This window comes from Cricetulus griseus, chromosome 3 (genome assembly GCF_003668045.3).
Source record: "Cricetulus griseus strain 17A/GY chromosome 3, alternate assembly CriGri-PICRH-1.0, whole genome shotgun sequence".
Lineage (NCBI taxonomy): Eukaryota > Metazoa > Chordata > Mammalia > Rodentia > Cricetidae > Cricetulus > Cricetulus griseus.
Genome location: NC_048596.1, coordinates 199,587,899 through 199,601,623, shown reverse-complemented (window position 1 = coordinate 199,601,623; position 13,725 = coordinate 199,587,899). Strand labels below are relative to the sequence as shown.

Below are 13,725 nucleotides of genomic sequence, written 5' to 3'. Positions count from 1 at the left end.
GGGCAGGGCCATCTTTCCCTAGCTACCCAAAATTTGTCCTTGTCCTATGTGGTACTTTCTCTATTCAGTCTTTCTCCTCATTTTGGTTAGTTCTTTGCCAGTGTCATACTGTTGATAACCACGGTTTTAACCTTTTAGTTTTTTTTTTTAATTTAATTTTAAGAATAGTCATTTCTATAACTTGAAAACTCCTCAAATTGATGCTTATCCTCTTTCTTCCACAGTCTGAAGGCTAGTTCTACAGGTATGTACCTCCATACTTGGAGGTTTTGGAAAATCTATACATGCATAATTTCTCTTATCAAGACCACTTTTCTTTTAACTCTACTTTGGGAGTCTAGGATGGTGTTTACTCATAGCCAGAATTGGTTGTAGGATTTCTGGGGTTTAGTACATTCACATAGCTAGGAATTTGTGGATCCCAGAGGCACATCTATTAAATAGCTTAGTTGACTTGAAAATAATAAAGTGTTATACTTGAATATTAAATGATTTTTATTAAAAATTAATTGCTTTACAAAAATCAGTAATGAAATTATATGAAAAAAGTGGCATTGTTTTCTATATATGCAGTCTCTGACTGGTATGGGGAGGGTGCAGCTGGGCATTTGCACTGCTTTTGATTTGGCTATTTTGCTAGAGGTGTATGAAAAAAGCCTGACTCATTACAGAGATGCATACAGCACAAAAGAGGTGTCATGATTACTATTTTTTCTTGTCAGTGGCTGGTATGAAGGCTTTTTGTTGTTGTCTCAGGCACTTCAGTCTGTTCCTGCCCAGTGTGTGAATTTTTAGCATCTTGAGATCAGTTATTTTGGGAAGTTTGGTTCACTGAATTGTGCAGATTTCTTATTAAAAATAGATACTTTGGGGGCCGGAGAGGTGGCTCAGAGGTTAAGAACACTGACTGCTCTTCCAGAGGTCCTGAGTTCAATTCCCAGCACCCACATGGTGGCTCACAACCATCCGTTATGAGATCTGGTGCTCTCTTCTGGTGTGCAGATATACATGGAAGCAGAATGTTGTATACATAATAAATAAAATAAAATAAATAGATACTTTGATACCACCCTTGATCTTAGCATAGTGCCTTTAAGTTAGCAGAAGTCATTTAGGCTTTGTGGAGGGTAAACCAAGTGTCCCTGAGTTAAGCTCAGATTTTATTATTGGCAACAACTACAATCAATTTTCATTGAAATGATTGGCTCATATTGTTCACTTTTGAGGAAATGCCATTGAATTTCTGTGACTGTGGTTCTACACCTGTAGGTGTAGTCAATCAGAGATAGAAAAAAAAAGTATAAAAATAAAATGGCCACATAATAAACAACTTGCACCGAATTTGTGTTATTAGGTACCAGGGTCACCCAGAGATGAGTTAAGCTGACAAGAGTGTGAAAAGGGTCTGTGCAAACACTGTACCATCTTTCACGAGAGACTTTAGTACCAAGGGCTCCAACATCTGCAAGGACCTAGGAATCAATCCTCACAGTCACCAAAGAATGGCTGTGACTGCTAGATGCTCACTTCTTTCTTAGTATTTGGACAAAAAGATAGTCTTTTAAGAGAAACTTGGATTCCATGAGAAAGAATCTAGTTCAGCTGTCTGCTCACATTCACAGATGCTGTTCCTGATACCTAGTACGTTTGATGTATACCGGAGTTGCTTCATACATGTCTTCAGTTTCAAAGAATATTAAAGGACTTTAATCAGACTGGCCCATGGGCATGTTTGTGGGGCATTTTCATTTCCAAACCAGAAAGCAGTGTTCCTCTATGGTACTGGTTCTCAGCCTATGGACTTGAGTCCCTTGACAAGCTTCTGTCTCAAAAAATATTTACATTATGATTCATTTATTTACATATTTTTATTTGCATTTATGTAGGCATTTATTTTGCCTGCATGTATGTTTGTATGAGGGTGTCCGATCCTCTGGAACTGGAGTTACAGTCTTGAGCTGCCATGTGGGTACTGGGAATTGAACCCTGGTCCTCCAGAAGAGCAGCTAGTGCTCTTAACTGCTGAACTACCTCTCTAGCCCTACATTATGATTCATAACAGTAGCAAAATTACAGTGTTGAAAATAATTTTATGGGTGAGGGTCACCAGAACACAAAGAACTGTATTAAAGGATCACAGCATTAGGAAGGTTGAGGTTTTCTGCTTCAGGCTCCTACCTGAGTTTCTGTCCTGACTTGACTTGGTGATTGGTTTTCTATTTTTCCCCTAGGTTGCTTTTGGTCATAGTATTTATCACAGCAACAGAAAAGCAAACCAGAACAAGCAATGAGTGAAAACCTTACTTACATTTCAGTGTTACTTTCTATTACACTGTCAGTACCATAGAATGCACACAGTATCCTAACAGTATCGTGAAGTATGTTGACCTCACAGACCCCGAAAAGTAATCTGTTGCCAAAACTTTAAGAACCACTCCACCAGCAGAGGTTGTAACAAACTCAAAAAGGGCACAATGGACTTCATGGCAGTTGCAGTTAATACAGCCTGACAGAAGGCATGGGCAAGAAAACCTGAGTTCCACCCTGTAACAAGAAAGCAAATGGTGATGTTGGCTGCATCTCAGTAGAACTGGATGTCTCTGAAATCTTAATTACACATATTTTTTAAATACACAAACTATTTTTATAAAAAGGTTTAAAAAATTTAATTTTATATGGATTAATGTTTTGCCTACGTATATATGTACATACCGTGTTTGTGTCTGGTGCCTGCAGACATCAGAATAGGGTTTTGGATCCTTTGGAACAGGCAGTAGAGATAGTTGTGAGCCACCATATGGATGTTAAGAATTGAACACAGGTCCTCTGCAAAGAGCAATAAGTGCTTTTTTTGTTTGTTTGTTTTTGTTTTTTGTTTTTGTTTTTCAAGACAGGGTTTCTCTGTGGAGGCTGTCCTGGAACTAGCTCTTGTAGACCAGGCTGGTCTCTAACTCACAGAGATCCGCCTGCCTCTGCCTCTGCCTCCCAAGTGCTGGGATTAAAGGTGTGCACCACCGGTGCAATAAGTGCTCTTAACTGCTTAACTATCTCTCCAGCCCTGTGTCACAAAATAATAACCTTTTGATCTTTACTCCTTCAAGCATTAAAGTAACTTACAAAATCCATTTTCTGTTCTCATGTACACATAGAAGCAGGCTGGATCTGACCTGGGGCTATAATGTGGGGACCTATGTCAGTAGAACGTCACATCATTCCTCAGAAAAGATGGGGGCAAGAGGCACACAGTAGTTTTTGTATTTATGAAAATGTGCTTATTCACTGATTTTTGTTGATGGTGTGGCCATATTGAGCATTTCAGTCTGGAAATGTTTGCTCGTTTGTTTGTTTTGTTTTCCAGACTCTTAATAGTGGCATATTGCTGGTGTCTGTGAAAATTCCCATGTGATTTGGTCTCCCTGTACAGAATACCTGGTTCCTACCCTCATGCAAGTATTTTGGCCACAGTCAGACTGTTCATTTATGACCTCTGGTATTTGCTTCCCTGATGGGCCATTGTTTGTATGAGAGATTGACTTTCTAATACTTAGATATTTTCCTTTCTTTTGTTAATTTCTGTTTTGTTAATTTTTCTGTTTTCCTTTTTTTTTTTTTTTTTTTTTTTTGAGATAGGGTTTCCCTGTGTAGCCCTAGCTGTCCTCAAACTCACTCTGTAGACTAGACTGGCCTCAAACTCAGAGATTTGCCTGCCTCTGCCTCCAGAGTGCTTGGATTAAAGGCATGCATCACCACCACTTGGCTCACTTGTTAATTTCTGTATCTTTTTAGCCTCTCAGTGAATGTTCTAGGCTACACCAGCACTTGGAGTTATATCTGATTCTTGCTTTTTCTTTTATTTTTGTGGCTCTCTTATGTTTGTGGCCCCTTAACTTTCTAAGCATGAACAGTTTCATTTTGGAGTTTGAAATCCTGAATTCTATGTACTCTGCCCTTGCTTTGTGTGCCATGTTTATGTTGATGTTCCTCTTAACAGCTCTATTCCTTTTTATGGTTACAGCTCGTATGGATGGCTGACAAACCTTCCTTGGCTAGTGGTATGTGTAGATAGTATAAAACACTGGACTTAGAGCTGCCTATTATACCATTTATGTCTGAACTTGCTTCCTAGACTGCATCATTAAGATTGGGCAGAGCCTTCCCCCATCTTGTGAACATGGGGTTCCTAGCTCCCTTGATAACAACTTTCACAGGCTGTGGCTTTTTCACATTATCTCATACCTCTAGTTGGGGGAGGGGTGTGGTCTTTTCCTTTGCTGTCAGAAAGTTGCCTATAGTTTAGTTATTTCTGTGTTGTTCATTATTTCAGGGGAAAGGAATTCTGGCATGGTAGGAGGCCAATGATGGCTGTTAGTCTATAGTATACTCTCTAGAGCCAGCGGGCTTCTGTGTCTTTCACAGGGCACAATGAAAGATGCCCTGTGTTGTATCTTATCAGAGGTGAGATCAGAGCTAAAGACATTACTCTCTTCTTTGATGTTGTTGCTGTGGAACCCTTTTTTTTTGAAATACGTATCTCAGCAGTAGAGCACTTGCCCAGCTTTCCTATGATCAGGTTTGTTCTGTACCACCTCAAAATGAGTTTTGGATATGGTGGCAAACATACCTTTAGTCCCATCACTTAGGAGGCAGGGGCAGGCAGATCTTCAAGATCCTGTTCCAACAAAGGCTGCTTGGTGAGACCCTCTCTTTTAAAAACAAATAAAAACCAACATCTAAAAAACTGAGTCTTGATATTTAGCCTTAGCTGGCCTCAATCTCTGCCTGCTTCTGTTCCCCAAGCATTAGGATTAAAGGTGTGTACCACCAAGTCAGTCACTTTTATAGCAGAAAATACAGAATGGAGAAATCACAGCTACAGGTTAAAAAAGAGATGCCATGTCTGGTCCCAGCCACTTAAGGGCAATGGATGGCCTGGCCACCTCTGTCCCTTACTTCAAAGTAAAGTTGTTTTCATTGTTTGAGACAGTTTCTGTGCTGGTTGGTAATTTTACCAACTTAACACAAGCTAGTCATTTGGGAAGAGGGACCCTCAATTGAGGAATTGGCTCCATTAGATTGACTTGTGGGCATGTCTGTGGGGACATTTCTTAATTCTTAATGTGGAAGGGCTCGTCTCACTTTGGGTAGTGCCACCCCTGCTCAGGCAGGCTTGGGTTATATAAGAAATCAAGCTGAGCAAGCAATGGCGGAAGCCAGTAAGAAGTGTTCCTCCATGGTTTCTGCTTTTTGGTTCCTGCCTGAAGCATCCCTTGATGAAGGACTGTAAAGTATGAGATGAAATAAGCTCCTTTTCTCCCCAGGTTGCTTTTGATTAGAGCGTTTCTTTTTTGGTTTTTCCGAGACAGGGTTTCTCTGTGTAGTTTTGGAGCCTATCCTGGCACTCACTCTGGAGACCAGGCTAGCCTCAAACTCTCAGAGATCCACCTGCCTCTGCCTCCCGAGTGCTGGGATTTAAGGCGTGCACCACCAATGCCTGGCTGGGTTTTTTTTTTTTTTTAGTGAGTGTTTTATCATAGTAAAAAAAACCAAACTACAACAGTTTCTTCAGCTCAGTCTCATTGCTATGTAGCACTGGCCTTAGACCAGTGATTTTCTACCCTTCTCAGCCTTCAGAGTGTTGGTATTTCAGGCATATACCATGATGCTCACCTGACTTCCCCCAAATAACTTTAGATAATGCTCTTAGGCCAATGAAACATCTGGAAACTACTTCAGGAGTTTTTTTATCAGTTACCACAGAAAAATAAGATAAGATCTTGATATTGTAACAAAAAGGTCTTTGTGTGTACGTTGTATTTGCATGCATGAGTGTGCAGGTGTGCATGCTTGTGCACCCATGTGAAAGCTAGAGAGGGACATCCAGTATCTTCCTCTGTAGTTGTTTTATTGCCTTTAGACAGGGTCATTCATTGAACTGAAAACTCACTATTTTTAAGCTAGGCTTTGTAGGAGAGATCTCTCAGGATCTACCTATCTCATACTTCTATCCTCGCCTTCCATTAATGCTGGGTTGCAGGCATGCACAGCCATGCCTGACTTTTTACATTGGTGCTGGGGATTCTAATTCAGGTCTTCATACTTGCAGTGCAAGTACTCTTACGCTGAGCCATCTTTCCAGCCCCAAAGGTCTTGAAATTTAGAAGCAATCCTTCCTACAGGGATAGATTAAAAGCATGACTTTTAATAGGGCAGGAAGAGCTAGGGAATGAGACTGCTGTCTGTAGACCCAGATGAGTCAGTTAGAAAGTGCTTTGTCTAGCATGGCACTTAGTGCCTTCCTAAGGGAAGATAGTCCAGAAAAGTACATGTGGCTTGGCTGGCTGACAAGAAGGATTTTATTATTTATGTGACAAGGTCTCATTAAGGTGTGTCCAGACTGACCTTGAACTCACTCTATAGCCCAAGCAGGCCTTGAACTTGTGATCCTCCTGCCTCGTTTTCCACATAGCCATGTCCATGAAGTGTAGGGATACACTGACCATGAAATCTATACAGCAAATGTTATTTTCCTTGTTCTGTCAGAATAACTGAAACCACAAGTAGGGAAAAAGATGGAATACATGTAAGAAGACAGGAAGGTCGGTGGAAAGCATTTCTACAGAGAAAAGCAGAATGAGGCTTGAGGTGAAAGTGTGTACCATATACAGACACCAAAGAGGGCTACAGCCCCACTGTGGATCAGAAGGCCCAACAGAGGAGGAAGGCAGGACACAGCAATCAGGATCAGCTAGTTTGGATAATCCTTCTAGGATGGTCTCTGGCTGCCTGGTAACTATCCTGGGTGGTTAAGGCAGGGATCTGTTGGCTTGTGCATGAGGGTTGAATGAGGGGTAGTTAGCTTGTGTAAGATTTTGACTTCATCTCTAAAATTTGGTTCATGGCCTACAAGCTTTTAAGGACACCAAGTTAACAGAAAATAAATCATGTGATTAATACAGCATGTATCTTTAGGTATTTTCAGAAGCACAGAGGCCAGAACCCCAAAACCAGACAAAGGGTCTCGCTCTCTGGACATGGAGTAGGACCCAGAAGCTGCCTGCACATTCTCTAGGGGTTCCCTCATAGTTTCCATTTGCCTATGCCACTCATGTTTTATTTGGAAATTATAGGCTTAACCAGCATTCTATTTTATGAAAGTAGAATATTTGTCTTCCTAACTTCTACATAGGAGTGTGAAGAGCAAGAAAGTTTTGAAGTTGATAAGTAGATGTTGAAAGTTAGCTGGGGAGATACAATCTGTTGGAATTGAAGGTCAGGGCACTCACTGCTCTGGCTGTTCACCTGACTGCTTGTGGGGAAAGACAGTATGCAGAGCAAGCACAGAGTCCCTAGGATCACTAGGCTCCATCCTATTGTGGGTTTTGTCTATTTTAAAGGTGTCCAGGTGGGGCTGGAAAGATAGCTCAGAGGTTAAGAGCACTGACTGCTCTTCCAGAGGTCCTGAATTCAATTCCCAGCAACCACATGGTGGCTCACAACCATCCGCTATGAGATCTGGTGCCCTCTTCTGATGTGCAGATAGATATACATGCAAGCCGAATGTTGCACACATAAATAAATAAATAAATAAATAAATAAATAAATAAATAAATAAATAAATAAAATCTTAAAAAAAAAAAAAAGGTGTCCAGGTATCAGGCACTCATGACTGCTCCCTAGAATAGACTTCAGGATCCTAACAGTTCATTGCTTTCTCCTATCATGATTTCTTTATCTACTTTGCTCTCCATTATGCAGCAGAGTCCGTGTTCCTATCAATGATGATCAAGGGAGCTGCCTCTTGAAATAGCCCTCCCCTCTCAGCTCCCTACCCAGAGTGAAGCCACTGGCTACTCATGTCAAGGCAACTGCACATCTTGGTTGAGCAGTCTGTTTGGTACCCCTGTGAAATTGGCCAGGTTTTATGCTTTGGATTCAGTTATTTATTTGTTTATTTATTTGTTTTTAACCTGCTATATCTTTTTTTTTTTTTTTTTTTTTTTGAAGCAGACAGTTGATGATGAAGCAATGGCAGCATAAATGAAGATCAAGTAAGGGGAGGAGAACGATGCCCAAGGGTGGGTGTTCTAAAACACCACAGCAAGAAGACTTTTCTCTCAGCAACGACATGGTGGAGAAACAAACTGGGAAAAAGGTAACACTTGCCTTGCCCTCCCCTCCCCTTGCCCATTATTTTGTTTTTGGCATGTTTTGTGAGGCCTTCACTTACTGAAGAGGCCCTGCTTAAGCTTATCATAGTCAATCCCTTAATAGACTTCTGTATAGAAGTTGCCCATCTATGTTCTCAGAAACCTACGATATCTTGTGCTGTCAGTGAGACAGTTAACTGTGTCTCAGGTATACTGACTATAAACTCTGTTGAGGTATTTGCTTTCAAATTTTGTTAATTCAAAACAAGAATAGAGCCAGGTGGTAGTAGTGTACACCCTTAATTCCAGCACTCAGGAGATAGAGGCAGGCAGATCTCTGTGAGTTCAAAGTCAGCCTGGTCTACAGTTCTAGGAGTTCAGTTCAGTCTACAGTTCTGTGAGTTCTAGGACAGCTAGGGCTATACAGAGAAACCCTGTCTCAAACAAATAAACAAATCCAAGAATAGGAAACTAGAATGTAACTCCAAATTGCCATATTTGTCATTGTGTTGTTGACACCAGGTTCCAGGGTATATACTTCCTGGCATCAAAGGAAGACTCCTCCATGACCAAGAAGTTAGAATTGCCATGTAGATCTATATTTTGTGTGTTTAGTTGCTTGTTTATATTTCATAATACAGGAGCTGTGCTGGGACTGAGTGTGCTTCTTCTCGGTGGTAGAAGAGCACCTCCCAGCCACTGAGATGAAGTCCTGACACACCCTCAGAATTCAGGTCATGTTTTTATAAGGTGATTTTTCTAGTCCTAGTTCACCTTCATGTAGTTCCTGGTTGCTACTCCTGAGAACCTCTTGACACCTGTCCTAGCCCCTGCCTGTGAGAGGGTCCCAACTCTGCTGTGCCTTCAAAGTGTTCCTCCCATTTTGGTTCTTTCTGGACTTTGATAATATTCTCCAAGTAATTATTAGCAGGTATTCTACATATGAAGACTAGTGAGTTGGATAATCTGCTCTTTTGTTTCAACATGAAGTGGTTTGTAAACAAGGACGTATTTAGGTGTTGTTGAGACAGGAAAGATATATGTGCTTCTGGGGCCCTTTAATATCTGTGTAGCCTGAACCTACTTTTGGGAAAGTCACAGTCAATAGATGCAAAGGCATGGTTTATAGGTATATGCCTGGAAGTTCTCATGTGATGTAATCAGAGAGTTGTTGAGAAAGGACAGGGAAAAGGTTTTACTCTCCTCTCTTAGCCTTCTCTTTGAAGAACTTCCTCACTAAGCTGGCCTCAGAAACAGCACATGAATCTCAGAACCTGTGGGCATTCAAATCAGAGCAATCCCGTATCTCCATAGGCTGCATTTGAGCCTTGGAGAGATGGACCTTTTACTCAGACACTAGCTATCCTCCTGTCTTAGTGCTGGATACTGCCTTGGCCTCATCTTCACTCCATTGGGTCATCTTGGATCTCAGAACCAGCTTGCATCCCCAGCTCAACTATGTGATGATGTGGAGCACCTTGCACTTAGCAACCAAAACCTGTTACATCCCAAATCTCTCCCCCTTCCCTCTTTTTCCATTACTGCCTCTTGAGGCTTCAGTTCAGATACCCTGTATCTTGCCTGACTGCTGCTTTTGTCTGGTAAAGAATTCTCTGGAGAGCTCCTACTGCCTCCTAGAGAGTACACTTGGTGTGAGTGTGTACATACATGTACTGTGTCTGTGTGATAGTTGTGTTGCTTGGCTGTCTGTTTTGTACAAAAGCTTCTTTTTTTAAGATTTTATTTATTTATTATGTATACAACATTTTGCTTCCATGTGTATCTGCACACCAGATTTCATAACGGATGGTTGTGAGCCATCATGTGGTTGCTGGGAATTGAACTCAGGACCTCTGGAAGAGCAGTCAGTGCTCTTAACCTCTGAGCCCTACAAAAACTTGTTATGCCCACATAAGCTATGTAAGTAGGAGTCACAGATCCCCAAAATGTCTGTAAGAGACAGGGACCAATGTTAGGCTTGGGTTTCACACTGTGGTAAGTAGATTTAAGTAATGTGTAGATGGGGGGAAACAAAAGATTAAACCTCCGCTGGGCCTTGTCAGTGGCCTGGATGACAAAGATGAAAAGGCTCTGCTCAGAATAATTAGTTCAATGTGTGGGTCTTAGAAGTTGTCAAAAGGAAGTGATGCCTTTCAGGTGTATGGTGCATGGCTTGCCTTGAAGGTGTAAAAGGATAGGAAGGCTAATCAGGGAGAAAAGCTAAGCTCTAAAGAATAGTAGCCTGCAGCAATCCTCTTTGAAAGCTGTAGAAATTAGGCTATAACAGCCTCGTAGCAATATCTAATGCCTTTGTTCTTGCTGTTCGAGGTCCAGGATGTTTCAGGTTGGCTTGGGTTGTTGTTAACTGAGGAGAATACACAAGTTGAATTGAGCTGATTAGTCCTATTGACTGTGGGCATTGTACATGGATTAGATTTAAGGTTGTTTCCCCCACCCCTCACCCCCATAAAATAGCCATGTCTTACTTTGTTTTTGTTTGATTACTTGCTTATTTTATACTGCAAAAAGCTAGGCCTTTTCTGCAAATTGATGGTAACTGAAATTGCTGTGTGATACTGCTGGCAGTGTTTGCATTAGTGGGCCTTTCCTAGCTTATCTGGTCACTCGGGGTAGAATCTAGTAAGAGAAGTCCATGATGGAGTCTGTTCCTCTGGGAGTACATAGGATCTCATGTGGCTAATCTTGGGATCATGAAGGAGGGTTTGCTGGTGACAGGACACTGGACTGGCTTCAGTTGTTACCCTGTGAACTCATTTTCTCAGATACAGCTGCATGTTACCAAAGCAACCTATTTTGATTTTTACCCCCAAATGAATCATACTCAAGTGAAATATTTGTGAAAGGAAAGAACATGTGGTTCTGTCACATATCTTGCTTCACACCTATTAGTGACACAAGCTGGCATGTGGAGAAGACAGCCTTTGCAACATCAAAGCTGAAGTAGGAACCAGCAGATTCCCTGCCCTGTTGATTATGCTATGTTGAGAGCAAAAGGCCTGCTGTGTTATCCAAGACAACTCAGCAAAAAGTGATCTCTTATCCCAGGACCATTCTCATTTTCCTGTGACAAATGGTAATGTGAATCTCAAGAAAACCCATCAGATAAGAGAACGCAAAAGCAGCCTGTAGTGATATCTTGTTTATGCTCTAACAGGTAAAGGTTGCTGAAGATCAGAGGGCAGAGCTAGTCACTAGTTAACTGTAGAGGTCTGAAGGGCTGTTCAGACAGGAGGTGATATGGCTGGGCAGAAAAGTGATACAGTGGGAGGAGACAGGAGCTCAGTCTCTTTTCAGCTTGGAAGTTACAGTCTTTAGCTGTAAAGGTGGCTGTGACTTCTTCCTTCATCTCTCTGATCTTTCAGCATTTCCCTCTATATCTGACTCTGAGCTTTTGTTATTAAGACCTATTAGAACTCTGCTATAGTATCCTCTTCTGGGACTCTCAAAGGGTATTCTAGACCAGGTTCTTAGCTGAGAACCTATCTTAGGCAGACTTGGTGAACATGAGGAGGATCTGAGGGTGTGTATCTGCCTCTACTTAATTAGGCCCCTCAAGAGTAGTACATCCCTTAACTTAAGAACGTGTGTGTGTGTGTGTGTGTGTGTGTGTGTGTGTGTGTGTGTGTGTGTGTGTATGCCATAAGATCCAGTGGTTCTTTGCAATATCAATGTATCCTTGTGGAGCCCCAGTATTGCTCCGTGACAAACAAAAACTCACATCCAGCATGAATCTGACAGCTGTTTGCTGTGATTGAAGCCCACCTTAAGGGTAGCTGTGTTATTACCACCGAAGGGGTGACAGGTCTGTGGTTATGCTATTGGATCCTGTGATTTTTTTCCAGGAGTGTCCTGAGGTCTGGATATGAAATGTACTCTATTCTCCTGACAGATAGGAGATGTAGGAAGCTATACCCAAGATCAAGATAACAGAGAGATGGAATTGCAGCCTGTTTCACTGTCCCCCATCCTTAGCAGGGTGGACTTGAGTTTTGTTCTTTGGGCTTTCTATGTTTTTGTTTTGCTAAAACAGAGAAGAGAAGAATCAAGCCTGAGTATGCTTTGGATTCTTTCTGGAAACTATTCCTGGGCCTAGCTAGTGCTGTCAGGGGCATCAAGTCACTGAAAACCTCAGTGACTTCTCCTATTCAGCCCTCCTAACCAATTCAAATCAAGCAGTGTCTGAAAGCACTACCCCCTTAGCTGTTCATTCTTAACCTGAGAGAGTTAGTACCTCATAAGTTACCCTGTCCTCTTCAGTCCACACTTCTCCAACAGCAACACATGTGCCATTCTTGAGCATATTAGGTCTTCAAACAGAAGTCCATTTGACTTTTATTCCCTATATTCTTAGAGAGAAAACGGCTCAGAGAGCCCCTACGTGCTGGGCCTTCCTGGTTGGTTGAGTCCTACAACTTCACTGTGGTTCCACCCTGGGATGTTCTTGTTTCCTTTAACTGTTGGGCAAATGTTTTTTGAAATTAGTTTATGTGTGTGTGTGTGGGGGGGCAAAACATACTGTCAAGTATCTTTCTCTATTGGTTTCCATTTTACATTGGTTGATCACTTGATTGATCCGGTGAATTATTCACATATGTTACTCCTCAAATATGTCGAGTTCAAAGAACAATTTGTAAGAGTCAGTTCTCTCCTACCCAGGATCATTGGATTTGTCAATAGGTACTGAGCCATCTCATCAACCTTTATTTTTCTCTGGTATCTGTCTCAACAGTCTCCAATGCTGGGATTACAAATGCATAATGCTATACCTGGCTTTTTTGGTTTTTCGAGACAGGGTTTCTCTGTGTAGCTTTGGAGGCTGTCCTGGAACTAACTCTTGTAGACCAGGATGGCCTCAAACTCACAGAGATCTGCCTGCCTCGGCCTCCCGAGTGCTGGGATTAAAGGCTTGAGCCACCAACGCCTGGCTGTTTGTTTTTCGAGACAGGGTTTCTCTTTGTAGCTTTGGCTGTCCTGGAACTCCCTCTGTTGACCAGGCTGGCCTGGAATTCACAGAGATCCTGCTGCCTGTGCTGCCCGAATGCTGGGATTAGAGGTGTGTTCCAACTCTGCCCACTATACCTGGCTGTTGATATAGGTGCTAAGAATCTGAACTCAAGTCTTCATGCTTAAACAGCTCTTTTCCTTGTGCTCATTTCCTAAGTTTATGGCATCAATTGATGTAGCAAAACTACTTGACCAAATTTAACATTTCTAATGGGGAATGCTTAGAGGGGTTTGAACCATGCTGTCCAGATTCACTCTCAAGAACCTCATTTTAAAGCATTCGTCCAACAATGTGTGAGCTTTAAATGTGTTCTAGGTAAAGTGCCAGGTGTGTTAGTTTGGTGTGCACGCGCGCGCACACACACACACACAACAATTTATTTTAAAGGTTTTATTTGTGTGTATGTGTTGCTTGTGTTATGGTAATGGAAGAGGCTCATACTTTCAGAGGGTTTAGTTCCTCCACCTCTGTTGCCATGGAGGAGGCAGAGACAGCATGATGGCAAGAGGGCATAATGCTCACCTCTTGGTGGGAAGAAAGGAGAGGGAGTCA

The 13,725-nt window shown here is 41.9% G+C and overlaps 1 protein-coding gene across 4 annotated transcripts in view; it reads left to right on the top strand.

Moving 5' to 3' along the window:
* The window catches only part of Ankrd11 (ankyrin repeat domain 11), a 161,512-nt gene that overhangs the window by 118,121 nt on the left and 29,666 nt on the right, over positions 1-13,725 (top strand). For 3 of the 4 annotated variants that reach the window (XM_027410633.2, XM_035442745.1, XM_027410631.2), the window contains exon 3: positions 8,008-8,152. In XM_027410633.2, the coding sequence (XP_027266434.1) occupies positions 8,066-8,152 (87 nt within the window). In that variant the 5' untranslated portion in view covers positions 8,008-8,065. Of the gene's footprint in view, positions 1-8,004; positions 8,153-13,725 lie in introns of all 4 variants that reach the window. The other variant, XM_027410632.2, reaches the window with a different exon arrangement.